This window comes from Marasmius oreades, chromosome 5 (genome assembly GCF_018924745.1).
Source record: "Marasmius oreades isolate 03SP1 chromosome 5, whole genome shotgun sequence".
Taxonomy (NCBI): domain Eukaryota; kingdom Fungi; phylum Basidiomycota; class Agaricomycetes; order Agaricales; family Marasmiaceae; genus Marasmius; species Marasmius oreades.
The window spans coordinates 2709877-2731980 of NC_057327.1; the positions used below are offsets into that span (position 1 = coordinate 2709877).

Consider the following 22104-nt stretch of genomic DNA (forward strand, 5'->3'; position numbering starts at 1 on the left):
CGTTCCTCTGGTTAAAGGTACGGGATAATGCATCAAGTCAGTGAGTGTAGACGGATGTTAATGACTTTACAGTCGGAATTGATATTGTTGTTAATTGGAGCGATGTTATTCGACCGACGAGCCTTCGTCCCTTCAAGGCTCACAAAGGTAAATCTGGTAGTGTCCTCGTAGCTGAAAACTGATGTCAAACCCAATCTGAAGAAATGTGTCCCCATGTTGGTGAGTTGAATGAGACGAACTATAGTCTCGTATACACATCTTATCCGCTGCAGCATCTCTCAGGCTATTTCCCGGTATCACGGCAGCGACTGTCCGGGCGTTCTTCATGCCTCCGATACAGGGTGTCATCCTAGAAACATTTGGGTCAGGAAACGCTCCACAACGTGGCGACTTGATGAATATTCTGAAGGAAGCATGTCAGCGAGGAGTTGTTGTTGTAGCCATTACTCAATGCACTAGAGGCTCGGTCTCTGATGCCTACGAAACAGGTCGAACGTTACTCCAGACGGGGGTCGTTCCCGGAGGTGACATGTCACCAGAGGTATGTCCCCAGCGACGGTAGTGGTATCGACGACTTCTCACATCAATGGATTAGTGCGCTCTTGTTAAGCTTGCTTACCTACTCTCCAAGTCCGAATTCTCTGTTGACGAGGTTCGGAAACTGATGGGTGTACCATTAAGAGGAGAACTTACCCGGCCGTCGAGTGCTGCGCCCCCTTCACAATTGACTATCGAAAAGAACCTGGAAAACCTTCAAGGCGTACTGTCTCGATTTATTGGCCTGTCTCAGTCCATTCCGTCGTTCTCTAACATTCCTTCCATCGTGATATCGGACGTTGCGAGTGTTCCAAAGGAAGCCGCAGCTCCATGGTCCTGGACGGCTTCTGAAGCGTCCTCGACTGAGGCCGTGCTTTTTCCGTTCTTGATACACCTTGCCGTTGCCAAGAATGACATCGAAATTCTCAAGTACTGCCTCAAATCTGGAGGACGTCCCGAAGATACTCATGTTTCAGAGACGCCAAGGTCCAGCAACGTCGCGGGAGGATTATTGAACTGCCTCGAGCCTGGTTCGGGGAAAACACCACTTCATATCGCCGCACTCAACGGATACACAATTTGCATGGACTTCTTGCTGCACTCGGGCGCTCTAGTTCACCTGCGGGACAGTCTCGGACACACTCCTTTGTATTATGTATGTCGCAGTTCATTGTTAGGAAAATGATACCTGACTTGCTTCAACAGGCCGCCCGGCAGAATCATCTCGGTTGCGTGACTATGTTGACGCAAGCAGGAGCTACCCTCAGTGGGACTGACGGGGTATTCGCTAGAATGGCCGTGAATGCTACAAACTCCGGCGACACGGAAGAGAGCTCGATGAAAACCTGGTTGGCAGCGGGATACCATCAATCCCGCAGCTCGAGCCCCGTCCAGAAGTGCCTTGAACAGAATATTTGAGTCGTAAAACACTCGAGCGTTATTCGAGATAATGTACTATAATCCCCACTCCTATGTAATTGGCTTTGTCACGTGTTCAACGCGCGTTTCAATTACCCAAAGGGGAAATACAAATAATTTGTGACTCGATCGGTACGATCTCTTCTCTGCTTCACCTCAAAAATGGCATCCGACCCTCAAGCAGCAGCAAATCAAAGATTTGTGGAAGGACTGGCCTCACGACTGAGGAGGAAGTGAGTTTAAAATATTCTTTCATGGATAATCTTTGAAAGGGGTTCATAGACAGGTGGTTGGGTCGCGAGCCACGGCATTGGAGACACTCTTGGTTCTACGACAGGTCGTGTCGAAAGCGCGATTCTCAAACATTGATCAGCTGGTAGAAATTATAAGGAGTGTCGGTCGCCGGTTAGTGGATGCACAGCCAAAAGGTTCATTTCATATCAGTACTCTGCCACACGAGGACTTGACATCACACGACATAGAGCATTCTGTTGGAAACACTGTTCGAAAAGTTTTACATCATATCCGGGAAGAATATCACACTGCAACAGAAACCACTGCATCCTCTTCAACGGGGAAATTCTCAATAGCCAAGTTCGTCCGACAAGGACAGCCTAGAAATAACCCCGTACCCATGAAATCCGAAGGAAAACCAACACTAAGGGAAAATGATCCAGACCATCCCGATTCGTTTGCGAGGGGATTGAAGCCTGTATTGATGGAAGCAATACAAGATGTCTTCGACGAATTAGAGACGGTTTATGACAACATCTCCAAAAATGCGAAGGATCACATACACTCTGAGTCCGTTCCTCTCTGCAGCCCCGTACTTTTGTATTAATTGGCGTGCTGTAGTGAGATTATACTTACTCTCGGGATGTCTCAAACAGTGGAATTCTTTCTCAAAGCCGCAGCGCATCATCGAAACTACACTGCTATCGTCGCCGAAACAGCGCCTTCGTATGTCGTCGACTTGTATTAGTCTGAAATTGATTGATTGAGAAAATTCCCAATCTAGGTACGGAGGTCGAGAAATGGCACAATCATTAGCATTAGCCGGAATATCGACATTCCTTGTTCCCGATTCCTCGATATACGCTCTAATGTCCCGTGTCAATAAGGTCATCCTGGGTGCACACGCCATCCTCGCCAACGGGGGAATGTTCGCGACTTCTGGTTCACTATTGGCTGTCACAGCGGCGCGTGCCTACAGCACGCCAGTAGTTGTCTGTGCAGGCCAATTCAAGATAACGCCGCTGTGGAATCTTTATCACGAGCATGGTGCTCTCGACTTTGGGGATCCAAGCGCGGTCCTTGGCTTCGATGAGGGCAGTTTGGTCGACAAAGTTGACGTAGTAAACCCATTCTACGACTACGTTCGCCCTGAGCTTGTTGATGCCTATATCACAAATGAGTACGTTTCTAACCTAACTGCAATCCGGATCACTGCTCACCATCCATTCTTCCGTAGTGGCGATCATCCTCCATCTTCAATATATCGGTTGATCAAAGAGAGCTATGATGACGAGGACATCGATCTGTAATTAGTGTTGCATTCATAATGATACTCTATCCAACCATGTAGATTCAAATTGTAACGTAGTAAGCACACCTTTGGGCAAGAGTCATATCTACTTTCTAAGGATATCAAAAAATGCCTCTTGAGGTAGATCAACGGTTCCGATGCGTTTCATCCTCTTCTTACCCTCCTTTTGGTTCTCTAGATGCTTCATCTTCCGCTCGTAGTGTCCTGGAAGGTAGACCGATCAATGACCGTAGGAAGAAAGAAAGTTGTCGCTTACCCCCATACAAGCCTGCTGTGACATCTGCTCGCATCGCAGACAACGTCTCGCGCGCGATTACCTTCTTCCCAATCGCAGCTTGAATGGGAACTTCGAAAAGTTGTCGGGGTATCACTTTGTCTGAAGTCGAACCGTTAAATTTGATTGCGAATAATCAATGAAGATGGACGCACGAAGTTTCTTAACCCAAGCACGGCCTACATTTTCCTGTGCTGATTTGTGTACAATCAATGCTAACGCATCGACTGGTTTGCCGTTGAGAAGAAACGACATCTCAAGAAACTTGAGTTGCGTGTCGACACGTATGGCAGAGAACTCACCTTTGATAGATCACTCCGTTGATATCCAGCGTCCTCGTAACTAAGTTCTCGTTAACAATGATCAGGAGGTCGAATTGGTTGACCTCACTCGAAGCTAGCAAAACCCGAGCTGCGACTCTTGAGCTGGTCAAAGAAGTCCATGACTATCTCGCTTAAGGGAAGCACGCATTTGAGGATGATTCGTGATGAGGAAGAGTCCGAGCCTGTGTCTAAATAACGATGGTCAAGCTCCTCCGCTCTATGCGAGAAACACAAGTCCATCATCTCTCCAAAGTATTCTGCACGAACAGCCTTAGATCACAGTAAGTATACTTAGAAACCAGCCGTACCTGCAGGAACGATAATAGATGCCCTGACTATAGGCTCTTGTATCTCTTTGACTTTAGAACTGGGATCACTCGCATCGGGAAACTCTGTCGGGTTGCTGATGTATGCTTCCTTGTTATCCTTGTAGATGACTAGGCTCTTGGCGTTAAGCAGTGATCTGTCATCTTGGGGGATGTATACTCACCTTTGTAAGGGACTGTTGGTGCTGTAATTATGATGTTGGCGTCATATTCATCTTCGAGTCGCTGCCTGAACACGTCCATGTGTAAAGTTCCGAGGAAACCCAATCTTGAACCCTGACCGAGAGCGGAAGACGATTCTCCTTGTACAGTGACACTTCGATCCGTCAAAGTGAGCTAGGGGCTGCGTCAGTTGATAGGATAAATGCGAGAAGAAGTCGCAGCTACCCTCTTGATAGATTCTTCTAATTTCGGGAAATCATTACTATTGACCGGGAAAACGCCAGCAAAAACCTAGCCCAATTAGAGCCGAACTTCCGGTCACTGGCGTTGGCGCTTACCATGGCCTTTGAAGACTTGAAACCTGGCATCGGCTCGACAGCGTCTCCTACGCGGTGTAAAGTATCGCCGATGTGAGCTGGACAGGCTATGAGAATGACTAACCCCTGTGGTAACGATGGTGCTTACCTTCGGAAGATTCTTTCATATTACAAGCTATGTATCCAACTTGTCCCGGGTGCAGGCTGTTGGTAGGGACCTCCTCAGGATGCATGATTCCTATCTCTGTCACCTCATATCGCTTCCGTGTATGGCATGATTGAATCTTGTCGCCTGAACGGCTGTAAGGAGAGCGGTACAGTAACCCGGACAGCGACTCACCCTTCCTTAGAATACCCTGTTGTATACTGATTAAAGATATAACACCTCTGTAGCGGTCGTATCTGTTTAGGAGTGAACGATTGCTCCTGGAGAACGAAAAAAAAAACTAACAAGGAGTCAAATAGAAAAGCCTTCAAAGGTGACTTGATGTCAGTGGATGGGGGAGAAGGAATACGTTCCACCACAGCACGCAATACTGCATCCACTCCTTTACCGGTTTTTGCAGAGATAGGGAGAATGTCATCGGGGTTTATACCAAATGTAGACTGCATCTGTGCCGCGATCAACTCTGGTTGGGCAGCAGGTAAATCGATCTAAGGAAGACTGAGCAAATGTCCCTCTTAAATAGACTCAGTTCCAACCTTATTCAACACGGGGATGATAGTAAGGCCACGATCTCGAGCAATATGGAATACGGATATTGACTGCGCTTGGACCCCTTGGCTGGCATCTACCTGTTACCCGTTTCAGAAATGTAGGAGAAAAATTCAGCACAAACTTACCAGTAACAGTGCACCCTGGCAAGCAGCGAGTGACCGACTAACCTCCCAAGCAAAATCGACATGTCCCTTCAGAAGATTTCAGGCCAAAGGGAGAAGCAATTGTGATAAAACGAACTGGTGTATCTATGAGGTTCAACAAATGTCGTTTGCCATTGTGTTCGTGTTTCATGCTATTGTGCACGTTGAGTCCATTACTTCCTGAATGACAATAAACATACGTTGCAGTCTGAGCCTTGACTTAAATGTTATCAGCGTATCGTTCGGCATAACCTGAGTGGGACATCGCACCTGTAATGCCACGATCTCTTTCCACTTTCAATTTATCGAGAACTTGCTCATTTTTACCAGACACCTTTTTTGCAATTGTCCCAGTGAGCTATACAAGTTGTAAGTCGTTGATGTTGGAGAACTTTAAAGGCAACGCACTTCAAGTAATCTAGTAACATTTCGGTATTGTGAATCACAAACGTTTGAGATATTCATACCTGTCAGCAAGGGTAGATTTCCCGTGATCTTTCCTGGAACATCAGTAATCGGATTCCCAATCACGAAGGAGGCAGAACGCGACCCTCACCAATGTGGGCAATGATAGAAAAATTTCTGAATTACTTGTAAGTACAAATTCTAGAGAAAGTAAGAAGCTGCAGTACCTAATGACTTCAACAGGATAATCTTCTGTCTTGACGAAGGCTTTTTGCGCGTTATTGAGGCGTGAATGACCAAAACTGCGCCTTGGGTAAAGTCCCAACCCTGCTCTTGCAGAAGCTGCCCGAACCTGAGCGAGGGTAATGTGCCACACTACGCGCATTGCAGTGAAGCCCGTGGTAGACCTCCAGCTAATTCTCAGCGAGACACGTGTATTGGGAACATACCAATTAGCTCGTAGTGGTAGAGAGGAAAGGCAATTGGTGGGAATTCGTGAGAGCTCGCGGGTTTACTCATCACCGTCAACGACCGCGACAACAACACGAACGACCGACCAACCTTCCCCACGGTCCAATTTCCTAGAACCACCATTACTCCTGGGATTTGCGCCTCGAAAACTGGATAAGATCAACCTCCACGTCAACACCCGACCATCATGTCGGTTTTGGATACCGACGTTGATGCACCCATCCGGGTTCAAGTGAGACCCTCCCAGACTGCCTATTTTGCTGGAGAGCAGTTCTCTGTTATCATTACGTTCACTAATACTCGATCTTCGACCTCAACGCTAACGCCGGGACCATCTCGACTTGGCCACAAACGAGCAGCTCATAGTATCAGTTCCGCACCAATCGCACGTCCGCCCACCTCACCTGCCGGACAACCAAGGACTCCCACCACCTCACATACATTTGGAAGAGATAAATGGAAAGATAAGGAAGGTGGAAAGTCAAATAACATTCAGAGGAAACAGCTTATTGGAAAGGACGTTGGGAAAGATCTCGCATTGCCGCGAGGTAAGGATATATTGCCTGACCTTATTGAACAACGGAGAAAGAGGTTGCTCGCGAAAAGTTTGTCGTTGAATCTAAGTCAAGGTGATCTCGAAGCTGAACTCAGTGCCGGTGTTCTACGGCAAGCACAAGTCAGGCATGAGCAAAATGGTCTTCAATGTAAGTCAATATTTGAAGCTTTTGTACAAATTTATTTAAAAATATCGAAGCTCCTTCATCTCCAATACCTTCACCACTGTCACGGTTCGAGTCACTCTCACTATCCTCCAATCATCCACACGCGAGGAAACAAAGTGTGTTGGACGGCCAAGTTTCTCTGTTTACTACGGCTTCTGCATCATTCAAGTCCCCACTTTCTACCTCTGTATCCGCTCCCGCTCAGATAGGCAGTACATCGACGCCGAACGTCTCCAAACCTACAAATTCAGTATCCCCCTCTCCTTCAATACCTCCTTCTCCGTCTACTCCCTCAGCTTCAGCGTCCGCGTCAAACTCGACCTTCTCTCTCGCCCTCGATCCTATTGAGGAGCTCAGCCCGGGTCCTTCCTCACCGTTTACCCCGTCATCCCCTTCAGCTTTTATATCCTCCCAATATGCAATCTATCCAGATTATCCCCACCCTCCATCCCCTAGAACACCGAATCCAGTAATGCCCTCACCCAGTATTGCTATCCAATCTCCTTCTCCGCCCCAAAAACGCCCGGAGCAAGTAATGCGCGGTATCAGTACTGAGCGGTCGAGCAACGAGATTGGATTAGGACTTCCCTCAAATCCCGGCCTCCATCGGGGGAGACCCACACCATTGAGCTGGAACTCTTCTAAAAAGCCTGAGGCGCCGCGTAATACGAATGATGAGTCCATTTTATATTCCTATGTACAGCTCAAAGGAAGTGTCGTCATTTCATCGCGGGTTCCCTCCTCTTCACTCGATGAACTAAGGTATACCCTTCTTCGGGGGTCCGTACTGGCAATCGGAGGCGGCAGTATGGATATTTCCTCCTCCCTTTCTGGCGGCTCGTTAGCAAGACCTTCTTCACTGGGTGGCGTACCAGTTGGACAGAGGCATCGACGATCGCCGAGTCTAGCAGGCTTGGTATTGACAGGCCTCGGTTTCGACTCACCGAGCCCATCCCATGCTCCAGTCCCCTCGACCTCAGCACCTCAAATGAGCGAAGTCCCTAAAGGCCCTACACCCATCCACTCGGTACCTCGCCACGGACAACAACATCGGCGAACGATTTCAGCCAGACCTGAACACAAATCAACAACCTCCTCAACTCGGCTTTGGGGTGCATCAACAACGCCAACCTCTGATAGTTATGGGGAATTTCCCGAAGAAGACCCAGCGATAGTTCCTGCTAGAAATCGAGCAGCCTCTGCAAATGGGATGTCATCCTCAAGTTCTGGATGGCTCTCTGCTCGCCCTCCACCAACTCATACTTCATTTCCATCCTTTTCAAGAGCGTTTCGGTGGTCGTCTTCTGACGACCCGCCTTCATCGCCAGGGTGAGCGACTTTCTCTTGTTCGTGGAGGCACTATTGACAATTGTTCAGTTCATGGGAAACACGGGAGCAAACTATCGACCCCGAGACTCCTCTACCCACATATGAAGTGCAACCTGCGATGCTCACTGTAGATGGTGTACTTGGTCCTGGGGAGAGTCAAAGTTGTAAGTCCCTGTATTCTGGTGACTAAAGCTATGTAATTACAATTTTGCAGTCAGATACACACTCAATCTTCCTTCGAATCTACCGCCCACCTGTTTTGGACAGCATCTCCAATTCTCGTACGAACTTCTCGTTGGGATATGTCGAAATGTAGGGACTGGCTCCGGTGGAAGTGTCAGTAAGGTCATGAAGGTGCCTATACGAATATATAATAATGTTACTGGTGGGCCTAAGCCGAATTGTTTTCATCCTTTGCTTGAATGACGGTCTTGGATAGTGGGCCGTGCTGTGCCGTATGACCTTCTTTGGCCTGTTGCGAAGCGGAAACGACAGCTTGCTGTGAAGGGGCATAGGAAAGGGGGCGCTGTGATCACAAACAAATCAACCGCTGAAGATGAGGGTAAAGTTGAAAAGTTAAAGACAGAGAGTGGCCCGGCGATGAGCGCGAACTTTGCAAATGGTGCTGAAGGGGAAAAAGAGACTCAGACCATCTATTGGAAGGGACTCAAGAAAGTTGGAACTCAAGAAGCGGACGGGGAAGATCGAGTCAGAGATTATGCGCGTAGGTTACTCTCGGGCGGTGTATTGGCTGGTGGAGAAAATGGCGTCGATCTGGGGGACGGAGAGCTGAAGCCCGTCAAATGTGGAGAGGCTGTGGAAATATTGACTCGTGTGCAAAAAAAGGGTATGTTTCTCGCATCTTTGCAAATAGAACCCTATGAGAGACACAATAACAGTTTCGTACGATGTCAACAAGTCTGGCGTCAAGGTCGCGGTTCTCACGTTTCCTAAATCTGCTTTTCGATTGGGCGAAACAGTGCTTGGTGTCGTGGAGCTCAACGAAAGGCAGAGTAGAACCAGAGTACTGAAGGTGAACTGTTGTATATTGTTTATGGTTATGTCCCGTACCTTATATGGATCTTCACAGCTCTCGGCACACCTTGAAACCCGCGAAATTCTTCCTTCCTACCTCTGCTCATCGCAAGACCCCGCAAAACGCATTCACGCATCCCACCACTGCAGCTTTGTACTAGGGTCACTACGGACAACATTCTCATTGGATATTCCAAGCGACGCCAGTCCAGCGTTCCAAGTCTTTATCGACCCCTCGTCTGCTGAGACGCCTTCACTCCCCCGCATTAACGGCCAATGTTCTCCACCAGTTTCCCCTTTCTCCACAGGTACCATGAAACCTGGAGGTCTTGAGTGGAAGGTGCGTCTCAGCCTTCTCGTCGCTATTGCTTCAGAATCGGCGGGAAAAGGCACAGAAGGTGTTTGTATCAAAAATCTCGTCCGGGACGGTGAACGTGGGGAATGGGGTTGTGGGTGGGTCGTCCCCTCGCACGGATCTGGGGTTCTACAGAAGTTGCCAGAACCGAAGTCCCCCACGTCAGGTAGTGGTAGTGGCAAAGGATTCGTCAGATCCTGGACGTCGTTTCTCCTGGGAGATGATTCTCAATCGGAGACGGACTCGTCATCCGTATCGTCGTTCGATGATAGGGAAGAACATTGCTACGATGGGATAAAGGCTGACCGTTATGGAGGTGTTGGGATAGGAGTCGATTTCAGTGGATGTGGACGTCACGGCGAAGCTGAGTGGGAGGAGGTCAAGACAGAAATGGTCGAATGCGAAGTTCCCATAAGGGTTTGGCCAGGGAACACGGCGTTTAGAAGTGTAGATGTTTTGTTTGACGTATAGACTATGCATTCAGATTGGATCAGTACTACTCAATGCCAGGCCATTCGGTTTGGGCATCCTGTGGGCATCTATTTATGCTTCCTCATACTATCCAGTTCTTTATGTAAGTACATAGTTTGCAGCCGTTGCTTTCGAAGTAATTTCGATATGTACTTAGACCCTGTATAACGTGGTTAGGTGTATTATGTAATATATTTGTACTTCAACGCCTGCAAACAACCCTACCTGTCGACACTGGACAGTGACTGCCTGTCTGACCCTTCACTTCACCAAGCTTTCCACCGACACGACGACCTGCTAAGTCCAATATCGGGCTCAAGAACGGGGGAGTACAAGCAGGAGATGAGACGCTTGGATACCCGCTGTTTCTTCGAATACACTTTAAGCGCTTGGAACAATGGGTGATGGAAGACAATGGACCTCTATTGTCCTATTGACGGCTATTGAAGGAGAAAGCATACATTAATGGGAGAATAAAGGCTGATGGTGGTTCTTCATTCCCTCGTTCTTTTCGTGGACGAACCCAACGTACTACACGACGAAATCCTTGGGTACTTGATAACGACCTGCGACATGACCATGGCTATGACTACTTCATGTGGGTCTGAATTCAGTGATTATCAGGCCTATCAAAATTGACCGTTTCTTTTGTCAGTTCTAAAGAAACACCGACAAATACGTCGGAAAACCAGCTCATCGACGTTGGGAAAGAACATCGTTCAGAGCGACAAGAGAAGTGAGAAGAGGACTAGGATCGTCAAGTATGTTTCGCTCGATATCCTCTACTATGCTTGCATTCATATTCTCAAAGGTCCGATATACGGTTACCAAGACCAATCAGAAGAGAAGAGGACTATCTTTATCTTCCTCTTTCCTTACAGTTTCCCTACCCTCCTCTTCCAACGCCGTCCAACCCAAACTTCTCGCCACTTTCGTCGCCAAGCTCAACGTCCAGCGGCTTACCACGTACGCCTCCCGAAACGTCGCCCAGCTCATCACCTCTCTTGAAAGCCCAATCCAAACTAGCGTTCATCACACCTCTCAGTATCTCGAAAAGTACTGATTTAACTTTTGGGAACTTTTTTTCCGCACCGCTTTCCCCGACGTCCTCTGAAGAGACATTTGATGAACCAATCTCTCCCATCAGTCCTATGATGTCGTTTGCATCGCCCATATACCCGCTGACCTCGAGGGCACAGGATGACCCTTTCATCATAATACCGCCTCTCACACCTCTATCAGAGCACGATGAAGACGACGAAGAGCCATCAAGGCCAACATCAGATGTAGAGTCTGACGACGATTACTATACCAACGCTCTCAGCTCCTTACTCACTTTAAGTTCGCGGATGCCCCAACAAAACCAACACCCTTCCACCCGACCCGAATCCATGCTTCGAGCACAGTGTGAAATCTCGAAATTACCAAATATTCCTCTCGACGAGGAAACAACCGGTTTTGAAGCAACACGCAAAGCCTGCTTCCCATCTGCTCAACTTGATCCAGCCTGGGGAAGACGAAGCTTCTTAATACCCACGCGCTCGCCCCCACCGCCACCAATTGCCGTCACTCCAGAATCCGCTACGTCGCCCGCATCATCACCAGCTCAAACCTTGCGACCTCGCCCACCGTCGTTAAAGATAACCAAACCTTTTCCTAGAATGAGCGTTGTTCCTCTTGACACTCTTGAAGAGGATGACGTTGGCGACACGTCCCTCTTGAGCTACTACGGTGTTTCCCCGTCTTACGGCGCATTCTCTTCTTCTTCTTCTTCTTCCTCTCGTGCCTCGCTGGGTGACTTTGAGCTCCAGTTTGAGATGGATTTGGAATCAGATCTGAAGTTCCCAGTCTCGTTACCCGGCTCTCCCTCCGATGTTGAAGCTGACGAAGATGGCGACGATGAATGGATGGCTTCTCCAACTGAAGAACAACTATTGGTAAAGCAGGATCAATTCGAGGGATCTAGAGATCACACAGAATTAGACGAAAAACGGCCAGTACATGCCCTTCGATCCCGGTGGTCGTCGTCGACTTTATCCTCGATCCATCATTTGCAATCCCCTAGGACGCCTTCGACTGTGTCCAAATTCAAGCATTATCTTCGAGGTTCGATAAATAAAAAGGAAGGAACCTCTCATCGCAAGGGCAAACGAGGAGTCGTTGTTCTTGGTCCTTCCTCGTCAGCTTTTATGTCTGCCTCCCCCCCAACACCATTTTCGCCCAGTGCGAAGTCAATCCGGTTCGCTAACACCCCGATTCCCCGATCCCCGAGTACGACGGCATCCTCCTTTGGATCCCCGCAGTCGCCTACATTTTCGGATGTTGAGGAGATGATGTCGTTCTCTGCTTTTTTGCCTGTCGGATCACCTACTACAAAACCGCCGATTCCTACCTCACCAAAACCCACTCGTGTACGAAGGAGACCGAGCACATCCTCGAGTTCAAACACGAGTACGACGAGTAGTGGAAGTGAGAGATTGAAAAGGAAGCCTATCCCCGTGGAGATGTTTCTGAGGGTTTGAGGTGACCTGACACCAATCTTTCTTTGACTCCGATCCTTGTTTCCGTGTTTTCACTGATGTTTTTGACTCATTTGTATCCATAACTATCCTTATTACTGCCATTTACGATAACTCGCAATTAATATTTCTGTTTCTTGTCGTAGAACATGTAGCATATCTTTCTCTATCCCAATTCTCACCTATTTATTCTCAACTGTAGACTTACGACCGACTCAAATGAATACAAGCCATAGAAACAAATTACGGGAGAGTTTGCAGATTTTGGGGCGTTGTCATCTTGACACAGGTGAGCTGAGCAGAGGCTGCCAAGCCGACAAAGTCAGTGCTGCGCTCACACCTCTAGACGGTCTCTTTAGAGAAATTAGCACATCATACTCCATCCAAGTCAGACGGTAGCGGTGTGATCATTCTCAAGTACGTGTATTTGGCTCTCTTGGGACTGTCTTGTAATTTTCTTGATTTCATGACTTCCATAGTACTTGCTTCTCGAGCGGTTCGATTTCCATCTTTCTTGCTGCTGTTTCGCTCTTTTGAGGTTAACTTCGTTCTCTTCTCATATCTGGCTTCCTGGTTCCCTTTGTATGCAAGCGCCTGGATATGTTCGCTCCTGTTTGTCCCTAGCTACTACCTGCCTTGGTATTAATTCCTGGGGCAGTTTATGGCGTTCAGCAATCCCCTCCAAGCATCAACCATTATAAATGCCGCCCTGCCGCTGCTGTTTCCAGGCGATTATGCATGGGAAATGGTCGGACTTGGCGCCAAACGTCCTGAAGATGGTGGTGAATGTTACTGTATGTTGGTCCTCGGGAATCACGTTCATGAAACCCGACCCTCCGTTCCGCTCACAATTCGCTCACCTGTTTGGGACAAATCTTGCACCAGATAAGGACGAAATCCAGGAGGTCATTTCTTGTCTTCATGAACCCCAAAGAAAACTCCATGCCCTCAAAGATCAAATAGCAAGCCTCGAGCAAACGCTCTTGTACAAGGTCAGGGTCGAACAAGATTCCCTTGAGAGCTACATAAGTGAGCTCCGTGCTCTCTTGGCACCCTTCAGACGTTTGCCAGCTTATACGATGCTTGGATCCATATCCAATCCGCAGCACGAAATATGCACCGTTACTACTCACCACCACTGGCATATGCACTCCTGACACTGAATTGCGCTAGAATCTCCCCGTTTGTGGTGTTCTATCCATCTATTTATTCCCGCCCCAGATCATTACTATGTAAACAGAGAGGAGTCGGATCGGAGCAATATTGTAATCTGGTGAAGGAACGTTTAGCAGGTGCAACACGCTGGATGGACAGATCTGGTTCTGTTCCGGTAACAATCTCACTTTCGTTTGCTACTAGAATCGGAGCACCCCATGCGGTCCGCGTTTAACTTCTCACAACCAACCAAGCTACTGAACCTGTTATTGAACTAGGGTTTGATACTTGTGTATTGTGAATCGAGTCTCAAGTATGATTTACTCGACGACACGTTGTATAAGTAGTTCCTTTAAACTTAGACTTTCCACACAAAGTAGTCGAATTGTCTAATTACTAGGGAGAGCTTCCTTTCCTACCGCGATAACATATTCGAGGAACTTGTGCCATTGTTTTTGCCATAGCCCTAACGCCTCCTCTCTCAAGTGAGCCTCGAGTGTAGAATACTACACATTCGCGGTCAGTACGTGATTGGGAAAATCCACAGTCCATGATTAACAGACCTTGATACTATCCTTTGCCATTTCCCCCAGTTGGATGAGACCTGTCTGCTCACTTGCCACCAACACCTAAGTTTCGATTCAGTATTAGTCGACCAGTTTTGCCTTGCTTCCAAGAGAAGGCGGGCGCACTTGGAAATAATCGAATGTCAGGCCCATGTTACCGAAGACGGACGGATCGTCAGAACATAGAGCAACGTGAATACCATGGTTGAGCAGGATGGGGAGGGGGTGAGTGAGCATTGAAGACGTAAGTCTCTGTTTCGAGGAGGTCAGTAACATGAAAGGAATAGAACATGCGACAACCGACAAGAATTTCGTTGCTGAGAATTTACCTGTGAGCGTCTAACCAAGCAGGCAGGTCAGGGAAAAAACGTACGAGATAGGACAGACTTCCACTGCAATATCGCGTTCTTTACATATTTTTAGAAGTTCAGGGTGTTTGACGAGGGAGAACCCATGTCCGATTCTTTTCGTCCCCATAAGGATTGCGTCGTAAAGGTTCATATCCGCCACTGTCCCATCCCCCAATGTCTCTCCGGCATGAAAGATGAATGGTATCTCAACTCCAGCTTCTTTCTGCATAGCAGGGAAGCGTAGGAGGGTTTCGGCGTAGTAAATCAGAGGATAAAGTTCGTCTTCATGGCCCACAAGGTCAAAACCTAGTGAAGAAAAAATGAGCTACATAAAAGGGTGTTTATGAGTGCAGGCGCCTCACCAGCAATCAGATGAGGGAATTCCTTCTTGAGTGCGATGCAATCCTGTAGATACCACTCCAGTTCTTTGTTGTCGCAGAACCTCACAGTACTGTATATAATCTTCGAGACGGAGTCCTCAGAAATACGTAAAGGATATCAGAAAAAGACGCACTCTTGCCCCAATGAACTCTCCTTCCCTGCCTCTGCGTTTCATTTCTTCCTTGACCTCTCTGATAACGCGGTCATAGATGACCATCAACTCCCGATGATGGACGCGAGTTCCGTCGGCCATAATGACGGTCCTGACCATCGTATGCTAGTTCAGAAAAACACAGATCGCCGGTATGTAAATACGTACTCACTTGGACATGAAGTTCACTCGGGGTTCAACGTATGATATGCCATCCTCAATGGAAGAATGGAAGAATTCTTTGATATAATCCTCAAGAATAGGTGCATATCTCGTCAAATTCTTTTTCAAATTAGCAGCAGAAAGGGACAACGAGTCGCAGGACTCACCCCACCAACCAGGAAGGTACTCCCAAACTTCTTCCAAATCTGTAGGCGGCATGAGAGGGGTAGATTTGGGCAGGTAAGGTTGCCTACCTTCACACTGGTGTTATGCGTTCCATAAGCCTCGCTTGGGTTGATAGTCAGCGCTCGAGTCACCCAGCGGTCAAACCCTTGCGGTCCGCCTAGGTCAGGATGAAACTGCTCTCGAGCCACTTGGATTGGTACCCACGAGTTGGGCTGATAGCTTGTCTCTGTAAGACCAAGGGCACTCTTGGGGTATTCATTCTTCGGAAGTGGGAGAAACTCTGGCGCGACGGCGTCGATGTTCTGTGTGGTAAGGGATTTCGGCGCGCGAACATGGATCGACGGGTACTTCAGAGCAAGTTTTAGAAGGATGGACACGTTCACCATTCCATCCAAGTGTGCATGAAGAAGTGCACCCTTGGGCATCTACATATATCGTGAAGTCGTGGACTACGTGTCCAAGAAGAATAGTCGCACCCTACTCAATATCTCAAACAATTTCGTTTTCACGATGATCTCCCGCCCTGTGAGCCGCGGTATTAGCGTGCTGAAAATTTTTAACGCTTGAGATGTACCTGTCAAAAACTCCATTCCAGGAAAGGGATGGGGAATCGAGGGATAGTCGAGGCTCCATATTGAAGTGGCTTCTGCAGCTCTAATCTTTCGGATGATCTGATCTGCTTCAGCTTCAGCTGCAGATAGACTCGTAACTTGATGATCACGGCGTAAGCTACGATCTAACTTGATGAGTTCCTCTCGTTGGATTTTGTACTGTTCTAGTGCGGTCATGGGTGAGAGTGGCCGATGAACGTAACGTTCACAATCGATACTGCAATAATAACAATTGAGTGACGTGCACGCGGCGGTCCTTGCGTGTTAACTTTAACCACGATGACTGCTCGAGCAGCACAGGCTCACTCGTTTCTTTTCCTTCTTCTCGCCTCGTTTTTAATAGCCGTATTTGCAAAAGAATCTGCTTGGAATGGCCACACCCCCCAAGAACTCACAATGACCACTCCCTTTGTTCCGTACTACGTTCCTCCTGGTGCCAAAAGTGTCGAGTCCAGCTCGCCCTTGGTGCACTACCATGGAAAATGGCGCAAGCATCTAGGCTACAAATACGTCAAACATGTGAAGCACTCTACTTTTGAGCCTGGCGCCGCCGTGTCACTCGCCTTCTATGGAGAACGTATCGAATGCTATGGAACGCGCGATCAGCGACACGGAGTCTTCGAAGTTCTGATTGACGGCTCTCATACCGCCTATATCGACAACTGGTTGGACTCTGATAAAGAACTCTCTGGACAACTTATCTTCGCTATGGATGGTTTAAATCCCGATCGCCATACTATAAAGCTAGTGCATTGGCCTCAAGACAATCACCCATCTATACTTGCCTTCGAGGCTTTCATCCTGATCCCTCACCGCACTAATACTCTATCGCACTCTCGTTCCATCGCTCCTCGAAAAGTTTCTCAACATAGCTGGTCACTTGTTCAGAAAGGCTCCACCGGGGTCAACGCTATGCAATTAGTAGTAGTGTCCCAAGAACGAGTTCTGATCATCGACAAGGTCGAACACAACCCACTTACAATAGACGGTCATCCTGCTTGGGCGTCGGAATATAACCTCCTTACACATGCTGTGAAACCTGTTCGTTTGCAGTCAAACTCATTTTGTGCTGGTGGTTCTTTCCTAGGAAACGGTACTTTGATCAATGTAGGAGGAAATCCTGTTGTAGAGGATCATACTGGCGCAGCAGATTTTGGCGATGTCAATGGCCTCCAAGCCGTCCGCCTATATCACCCTTGCGACTCGGTCGACGGCGAATGCTCTTTCTATGAGAATCATGAACGTGTCAGAATGGCGAGTCCTCGATGGTACAACTCCGTAGTTCGCATTTCCGATGGGAGTGCTATGATTATCGGAGGATCGATCAAAGGTGGATGGATTAATAACGCGACTGTCAACAATCCCACCATCGAGTATTACCCTCCCAAGTCTATTCATGGCTCTAAAGGAAACCCCATTCATATACCCTTCCTCCAGGAAACTGTCGGAGCTAATCTTTTCCCTATCGCTACATCTCTCCCTGATGGTCGGGTCTTTATTGCTGCCAACCAGGATGCAATCATTTACGACTGGAAACGCAATACTGAGATTCGTCTTCCTCGGCTACCTAACGGCGTCAGGGTTACTTATCCTATGGCTGGCACAGGTCTACTACTCCCCCTTTCTTACGAAGACAACTATACTCCAACTATTCTTCTCTGCGGTGGGTCTACCGTTGACGACAAAACAGCATCATACGAGATTTCTTCGCAAACCCCGGCTTCTTCACAGTGCGTTCGAATGGTTCTTGACGAGGGTGGAATAAAAAAAGGTTGGGAGGTTGAGCAAATGCCTCAAGCTAGACTCATGCCTGATGCTGTCTTCCTTCCCACCGGACAAGTGGTCATCATCAACGGGGCTGGATCCGGAATTTCAGGCTATGGAAACGTCAAGGACCAAGTAGGAGCTTCGAATGCGGCAAATCCTGTTCTCAAGCCTGTTCTCTACGACCCTTTATTACCCCCTGGGTCTCGCTTTTCCTCGGAAGGACTGCCCTCTAGCTCTATCCCCCGATTGTATCACAGTGTCGCCAGTTTGACACCTCAAGGCAATATCATGATCGCTGGTAGCAACCCCAATCTGGATCGCAGCGAAGTTGCTTATGGAACGGAGTATAGAGCCGAGTGGCTGAACCCGCCGTATATGGGTGCTCAAAGGCCTAAAATCCTGAATTACAAGAACGTGGAGACGATACCATTTGGAAAGACTTTCTCTTTACGTGTCGAGAACTGCGGTGACAAGTCTCAAGGTCGAGGTCTGTGTTGTATTTCTTGTTCACAACTTCTAGCTAACCTTTTTCCTGCACAGGCGTTTTCATGGATCTCGGATTTGTTACACATGCTGTTCATATGAATTCGCGTATGGTCTATGCAAAGATTATTCAAACGGCGGACGGGCTGTGGTCGATTACTGCACCTCCGAATGAAAACGTCTATCCCCCAGGGCCTGCGTGGATGTTTTTCTTGTGCGATGGGATTCCTAGCGAAGGGAAGAAGGTGATTATTGGTGAAGGTCACAGTCCTCCTGTCGATGAGGCAATTGCACAGTGAGTCAACTTGTCCTGGCAAAACTCTGCAGTTTCAGTACGATTTATGGCCCTTTGAAGTTAAAACATTGACGAGATGCGCATGGCACGGGCGCCCTATTATTTTTCCTAATTTTTTCCCCCACTCTGTTATGTCGTTTTGTTCATGCGGTTCTTGTGTTTCCCCATGCCCGTGGTTAATATATACCAATACACTCTTTTACCTGACTCGTCAATGTACACTGTTTTGTATTTTCATCTGGTGAATGTATTCAAAGAAATGTTACATATCTAGAGACAGAAGGATTATAATGCGCGATGTCGCATACGGCTACTGACCGTTCGCAGGCCAGCGTACACTTTCCCTGGTGGTGAACCGAGAATCAGTGATACAATGGCATCGCGAGCGATTTTGATGTTTTGAAATGAGCCCATTATGTGGATTTTACTGGATTGAAAATGGAACACATGAGAGAGCAAAAAAATCAAGAACAATCAAGACGCACGTATCAGCTAGTACAATCCGTGTTCTGCTTGCATTTTCGATCGTGAATTTGGTTTTACCATCTTGGCCAGCAATTCGACCTTGATTAAAAAAATGTCAGCTGAGCATCGAACAAGAATGGAGTTCTTGAAAGCACCGATAGCTCTCGAGAGGTGGTCGCCTTGTAGTGATTTCACATCTTTGATCTCGAATGAATCGAGGTAAAGGTCGTCTAAACGGAGGAGAGCGATCGCATCCTGCAGTGTAGGTTTAGCGGCGCACTGGGAAAGGATGGAACTTCACGGACGTTAACATCGAACCCTAAAGCGTACGCTTTCACAAAATCTGCGCCCTTCTGTAGTGAACCTATTTCTTTGGTGTGCTTTGATGTCTTCCCCGTTGAATCAGTATGAGAAGAAACTGGGCAAGATGCTACGCAACTCGTATTTCCACGGATCTTCTCTGAACATTCATCCGCACTTGCAGACCCAATATCTCAGTTAATGGGCCGAACAGATTAATCCAATCTTTTTTTAATGGTGTCATTCGATGTGGGGGTATCGGTATCCGCCTTGTTTCTGATTTCAGAGGTCCACTTTGCGCACCATCGGCCAAGGGCGGAAGGGTTAGAACAGCGGATGCTTGAGGGAGTGAAGTCGATTCAGCGTCAATCATAACGACTTCGTCGTCGATGTTGTCATCCTGCACGGGTATAACGTCTGTGATAGTCGAGCCCTCGTTGAGATCCATATCTGCATCTCTGTCCACCAACTTCGATGCAATTGCATTTGACGATTTTTTTGAGGTTTTTCGTCTGCTTTTCTTGTGTCCGGGAGCAGCTCCGGAAGTGCTGGGTTGTGTGTGTGCGACGACCATATCTTTTGGCAACACGACGGGCAGAAAAAAAAAATAAGCTGCGAAACGTTTGATTGATGTAGATTGATGCGTGTTTGTCCCCAGGCGGGGCTTAGCACGGGTTTCTCCCTTACCACCATCGCAACTGCTGTGAAGTTTTTGGTGAGTCTTTTCTTTGTGAATAGTCCTTTTTTCGCATCCAAATCGCATCCCCTCACCCCCGTACCCTCCATCCTACAGTCACATCCAACCATATTTGCCCCAAATTCCAATCATAAATCCCAAGTCTCCTACACTCCAAACCCAAAAAGTTGAATAGAATTAGCATGGCTGACTCGACTAGAAAGCGGTCCCGCTCTCCTTCTGATAGCGATAACCACAAACAGCACAAGAGACCCAATACAGGTCTTCCAGAAGACAATAACAACAGCAGGAACAGTGCTTCCTCAGCTCCAGGTTCTTCGCTGTTTACTGGATGTGAGACATTATGTCTGACACCAATAAAACATCTTCTTCCTCAGGCTCGCCCAACGCAAGGGACCATGACGAAAACAAGTTTTCCAACGACACGACCAAGGCAATCTCGGCGACGACGTCAGCTGAACCTTCATCGTCGACCTCTGCGCCTCCACCTATAGCCGCCAATATTCATATGCGGTGCCTAATTGTCACACAGGATGCGTCTATCATCATTGGCAAAGGCGGTTCTCATGTCAACGAGATCCGAGAGAAGAGTGGTGCGAGGGTCATGGTCTCAGAGAGCATTCCTGGTAATCCGGAGAGGATACTGAATGTCAGCGGCCCTCTAGACGCCGTTTCCAAGGTTCGTTATTCACTCAAGTCCTCAATGCTTCCCGAAAGCTGAAGTTGGGGTCGTGTTCTCAGGCTTTTGGCCTCATCGTTCGCAGAATCAATGACGAACCGTTCGATGTACCGTCGGTGCCAGGAAGCCGCGCAGTAACTATCAAATTTATGATACCCAACTCGCGTATGGGCTCTGTTATCGGCAAGGCAGGTTGCAAGATCAAGGAAATCCAGGAAGCCAGTGGAGCAAGATTGAATGCAAGTGAAGGTATGCTGCCCGGATCAACAGAGGTATGCTGCTAGCTCGCTTAGTACTGCTCTATTCTCATTGACTATCGTCAGCGTGTCTTGAGTGTAGCTGGTGTCGCGGATGCCATTCACATCGCAACGTACTATATTGGGAATATTCTCATTGAAGCTCAGGAGCGGATGCCCTCCAGTTCAGGGTCCAGCTACCGCCCCTCCAGTCGTCGTCCCGTCGGTGGATCATCTTATGTTCCTGGCTACTCTTCTTCCTACTCGTCCTCACATCATAATCCTTATGCACCGCCACCTCTTCCTCCCCCAGCTGCGCAACAGCAACAGCAGCAACAGCAACAGCAGATTTACATTCCTAATGATTTGGTGGGGTGCATCATTGGGAAAGGTGGCAGCAAGATCAACGAGATCAGGCATATGAGCGCGAGTAATATCAAAATCATGGAACCTGGAAGCGGAGGTAGCAACGGGGCTGGCGGTGAAGGGGAACGATTGGTTGTGATCACGGGTGCGCCCGCAAATATCCAAATGGCTGTTCAACTACTCTACCACGTATGTAACATTCCAGATGCATCACCGTCTTCATCCTTGGCCTGACTGTTCTCTTCAGCGTCTAGAACAAGAAAAGCAGAAACAGCTGCGCCAACAACAGCCGTCTTCGTCTTAACTTTGATCATTGCGAATCAGACGCTACTCCTCCCTCGTCTCATTATCCCCTTCTACTCCCAGGCCAAATCCATCAATTTCTTGTACCATATTCCGTCTTCTGCTTTTTCCTCCTGTTGTCCCAGATGAATAATCGCTCTGACGCTAAACTAAATAAAGACAATCAGCGTCGTAGTTTGGTGCTTCTCTTACTTTCTGGTATCTCTTCTCCCGTAACTTACTTCCATAACTCATATCTATTACTCTCCCGTCATTTCGAATGCGTGGCCATGTTCAATCTACCGTCTTTCGTTTGTATTCTGGAGGGTCATGACGGCCAACCTAACCCACACAAGTCATCGGATTTTGGCGCATCATGCCTTCGGTCGTACTCACCGCGC

At 48.0% G+C, this 22104-nt stretch overlaps 9 protein-coding genes across 10 annotated transcripts; 6 read left to right on the forward strand and 3 right to left on the reverse strand.

The window, feature by feature from the left end:
* Nucleotides 1-325: 325 nt before the first annotated feature.
* On the forward strand, nucleotides 326-1455 carry E1B28_009029 (uncharacterized protein; the record flags this gene model as incomplete). Its single annotated transcript, XM_043153883.1, has 3 exons — nucleotides 326-541; nucleotides 596-1192; nucleotides 1243-1455. The coding sequence occupies 3 exons, from the start codon at nucleotides 326-328 to the stop codon at nucleotides 1453-1455; spliced, it is 1026 nt and encodes a 341-aa protein (XP_043009168.1).
* A 162-nt stretch (nucleotides 1456-1617) lies between these two features.
* Nucleotides 1618-2999, forward strand: E1B28_009030 (uncharacterized protein; the record flags this gene model as incomplete). The annotated part of the gene is made up of 6 exons (XM_043153884.1): nucleotides 1618-1688; nucleotides 1738-1883; nucleotides 1938-2259; nucleotides 2311-2415; nucleotides 2474-2869; nucleotides 2927-2999. 6 exons carry the CDS (start codon nucleotides 1618-1620, stop codon nucleotides 2997-2999), a joined length of 1113 nt encoding a protein of 370 aa, XP_043009169.1.
* A 68-nt stretch (nucleotides 3000-3067) lies between these two features.
* GUF1 (Translation factor guf1 mitochondrial) lies at nucleotides 3068-6173 on the reverse strand. 2 transcript variants are annotated; one of them, XM_043153885.1, is made up of 21 exons: nucleotides 5897-6173; nucleotides 5821-5846; nucleotides 5732-5759; nucleotides 5673-5682; nucleotides 5535-5622; nucleotides 5465-5483; nucleotides 5362-5416; nucleotides 5247-5312; nucleotides 5106-5198; nucleotides 4855-5057; nucleotides 4744-4805; nucleotides 4552-4695; nucleotides 4425-4501; nucleotides 4312-4377; nucleotides 4089-4260; nucleotides 3907-4035; nucleotides 3666-3855; nucleotides 3578-3617; nucleotides 3431-3530; nucleotides 3258-3377; nucleotides 3068-3205 (listed from the first exon to the last, which is right to left on the reverse strand). In XM_043153885.1, exons 1-21 carry the CDS (start codon nucleotides 6052-6054, stop codon nucleotides 3087-3089), a joined length of 1965 nt encoding a protein of 654 aa, XP_043009170.1. In that variant the 5' UTR covers nucleotides 6055-6173; the 3' UTR covers nucleotides 3068-3086. The 2 variants fall into 2 exon arrangements, with proteins under 2 accessions (XP_043009170.1, XP_043009171.1); XM_043153886.1 differs by having other exon boundaries at nucleotides 5673-5759.
* A 154-nt stretch (nucleotides 6174-6327) lies between these two features.
* E1B28_009032 (uncharacterized protein) lies at nucleotides 6328-10052 on the forward strand (the record flags this gene model as incomplete). The annotated part of the gene is made up of 7 exons (XM_043153887.1): nucleotides 6328-6844; nucleotides 6895-8191; nucleotides 8240-8355; nucleotides 8406-8576; nucleotides 8631-9038; nucleotides 9091-9224; nucleotides 9282-10052. 7 exons carry the CDS (start codon nucleotides 6328-6330, stop codon nucleotides 10050-10052), a joined length of 3414 nt encoding a protein of 1137 aa, XP_043009172.1.
* A 483-nt stretch (nucleotides 10053-10535) lies between these two features.
* On the forward strand, nucleotides 10536-12574 carry E1B28_009033 (uncharacterized protein; the record flags this gene model as incomplete). Its single annotated transcript, XM_043153888.1, has 3 exons — nucleotides 10536-10650; nucleotides 10708-10813; nucleotides 10864-12574. 3 exons carry the CDS (start codon nucleotides 10536-10538, stop codon nucleotides 12572-12574), a joined length of 1932 nt encoding a protein of 643 aa, XP_043009173.1.
* Nucleotides 12575-14003: 1429 nt separating this feature from the next.
* On the reverse strand, nucleotides 14004-16412 carry E1B28_009034 (uncharacterized protein). Its single transcript, XM_043153889.1, has 12 exons — nucleotides 16097-16412; nucleotides 15999-16045; nucleotides 15591-15947; nucleotides 15504-15542; nucleotides 15347-15456; nucleotides 15157-15286; nucleotides 15005-15104; nucleotides 14666-14948; nucleotides 14597-14609; nucleotides 14419-14544; nucleotides 14290-14355; nucleotides 14004-14232 (listed from the first exon to the last, which is right to left on the reverse strand). Exons 1-12 carry the CDS (start codon nucleotides 16308-16310, stop codon nucleotides 14116-14118), a joined length of 1602 nt encoding a protein of 533 aa, XP_043009174.1. The 5' UTR covers nucleotides 16311-16412; the 3' UTR covers nucleotides 14004-14115.
* A 394-nt stretch (nucleotides 16413-16806) lies between these two features.
* E1B28_009035 (uncharacterized protein) lies at nucleotides 16807-18873 on the forward strand. Its single transcript, XM_043153890.1, has 3 exons — nucleotides 16807-18387; nucleotides 18441-18678; nucleotides 18739-18873. The coding sequence occupies exons 1-3, from the start codon at nucleotides 16842-16844 to the stop codon at nucleotides 18740-18742; spliced, it is 1788 nt and encodes a 595-aa protein (XP_043009175.1). The 5' UTR covers nucleotides 16807-16841; the 3' UTR covers nucleotides 18743-18873.
* A 43-nt stretch (nucleotides 18874-18916) lies between these two features.
* On the reverse strand, nucleotides 18917-20062 carry PNO1 (pre-rRNA-processing protein pno1). The gene is made up of 5 exons (XM_043153891.1): nucleotides 19583-20062; nucleotides 19449-19532; nucleotides 19299-19398; nucleotides 19164-19242; nucleotides 18917-19105 (listed from the first exon to the last, which is right to left on the reverse strand). Exons 1-5 carry the CDS (start codon nucleotides 20015-20017, stop codon nucleotides 18964-18966), a joined length of 840 nt encoding a protein of 279 aa, XP_043009176.1. The 5' UTR covers nucleotides 20018-20062; the 3' UTR covers nucleotides 18917-18963.
* A 61-nt stretch (nucleotides 20063-20123) lies between these two features.
* Nucleotides 20124-22081, forward strand: E1B28_009037 (uncharacterized protein). Its single transcript, XM_043153892.1, has 6 exons — nucleotides 20124-20158; nucleotides 20237-20452; nucleotides 20518-20819; nucleotides 20882-21091; nucleotides 21143-21610; nucleotides 21669-22081. Exons 2-6 carry the CDS (start codon nucleotides 20323-20325, stop codon nucleotides 21723-21725), a joined length of 1167 nt encoding a protein of 388 aa, XP_043009177.1. The 5' UTR covers nucleotides 20124-20158; nucleotides 20237-20322; the 3' UTR covers nucleotides 21726-22081.
* The last annotated feature ends 23 nt before the right edge of the window (nucleotides 22082-22104 follow it).

What these genes read in the sequence shown, in the direction of transcription:
- GUF1 (XM_043153885.1), bottom strand. Translation starts at nt 6,054, where the DNA reads ATGCGCGTAGTGTGGCACATTACCCTCGCTCAGGTTCGGGCAGCTTCT. An exon ending in TCATCCCCGTGTTGAATAAG is followed by an intron (nt 5,058 to 5,105) that starts GTTGGAACTGAG and finishes AGTCTTCCTTAG; the next exon opens with ATCGATTTACCTGCTGCCCA. An exon ending in TGCTTGGGTTAAGAAACTTC is followed by an intron (nt 3,378 to 3,430) that starts GTGCGTCCATCT and finishes GTTCGACTTCAG; the next exon opens with ACAAAGTGATACCCCGACAA.
- E1B28_009034 (XM_043153889.1), bottom strand. Translation starts at nt 16,310, where the DNA reads ATGACCGCACTAGAACAGTACAAAATCCAACGAGAGGAACTCATCAAG. An exon ending in GTACCTTCCTGGTTGGTGGG is followed by an intron (nt 15,457 to 15,503) that starts GTGAGTCCTGCG and finishes AATTTGAAAAAG; the next exon opens with AATTTGACGAGATATGCACC. An exon ending in CGAGTGAACTTCATGTCCAA is followed by an intron (nt 15,287 to 15,346) that starts GTGAGTACGTAT and finishes TACGATGGTCAG; the next exon opens with GACCGTCATTATGGCCGACG.
- E1B28_009035 (XM_043153890.1), top strand. Translation starts at nt 16,842, where the DNA reads ATGGATGGTTTAAATCCCGATCGCCATACTATAAAGCTAGTGCATTGG. An exon ending in TGACAAGTCTCAAGGTCGAG is followed by an intron (nt 18,388 to 18,440) that starts GTCTGTGTTGTA and finishes TTTCCTGCACAG; the next exon opens with GCGTTTTCATGGATCTCGGA.
- PNO1 (XM_043153891.1), bottom strand. Translation starts at nt 20,017, where the DNA reads ATGGTCGTCGCACACACACAACCCAGCACTTCCGGAGCTGCTCCCGGA. An exon ending in GAAGATCCGTGGAAATACGA is followed by an intron (nt 19,533 to 19,582) that starts GTTGCGTAGCAT and finishes TCAACGGGGAAG; the next exon opens with ACATCAAAGCACACCAAAGA. An exon ending in CCACCTCTCGAGAGCTATCG is followed by an intron (nt 19,243 to 19,298) that starts GTGCTTTCAAGA and finishes TTTTTAATCAAG; the next exon opens with GTCGAATTGCTGGCCAAGAT.
- E1B28_009037 (XM_043153892.1), top strand. Translation starts at nt 20,323, where the DNA reads ATGGCTGACTCGACTAGAAAGCGGTCCCGCTCTCCTTCTGATAGCGAT. An exon ending in CTCTAGACGCCGTTTCCAAG is followed by an intron (nt 20,820 to 20,881) that starts GTTCGTTATTCA and finishes TCGTGTTCTCAG; the next exon opens with GCTTTTGGCCTCATCGTTCG. An exon ending in TGCTGCCCGGATCAACAGAG is followed by an intron (nt 21,092 to 21,142) that starts GTATGCTGCTAG and finishes GACTATCGTCAG; the next exon opens with CGTGTCTTGAGTGTAGCTGG.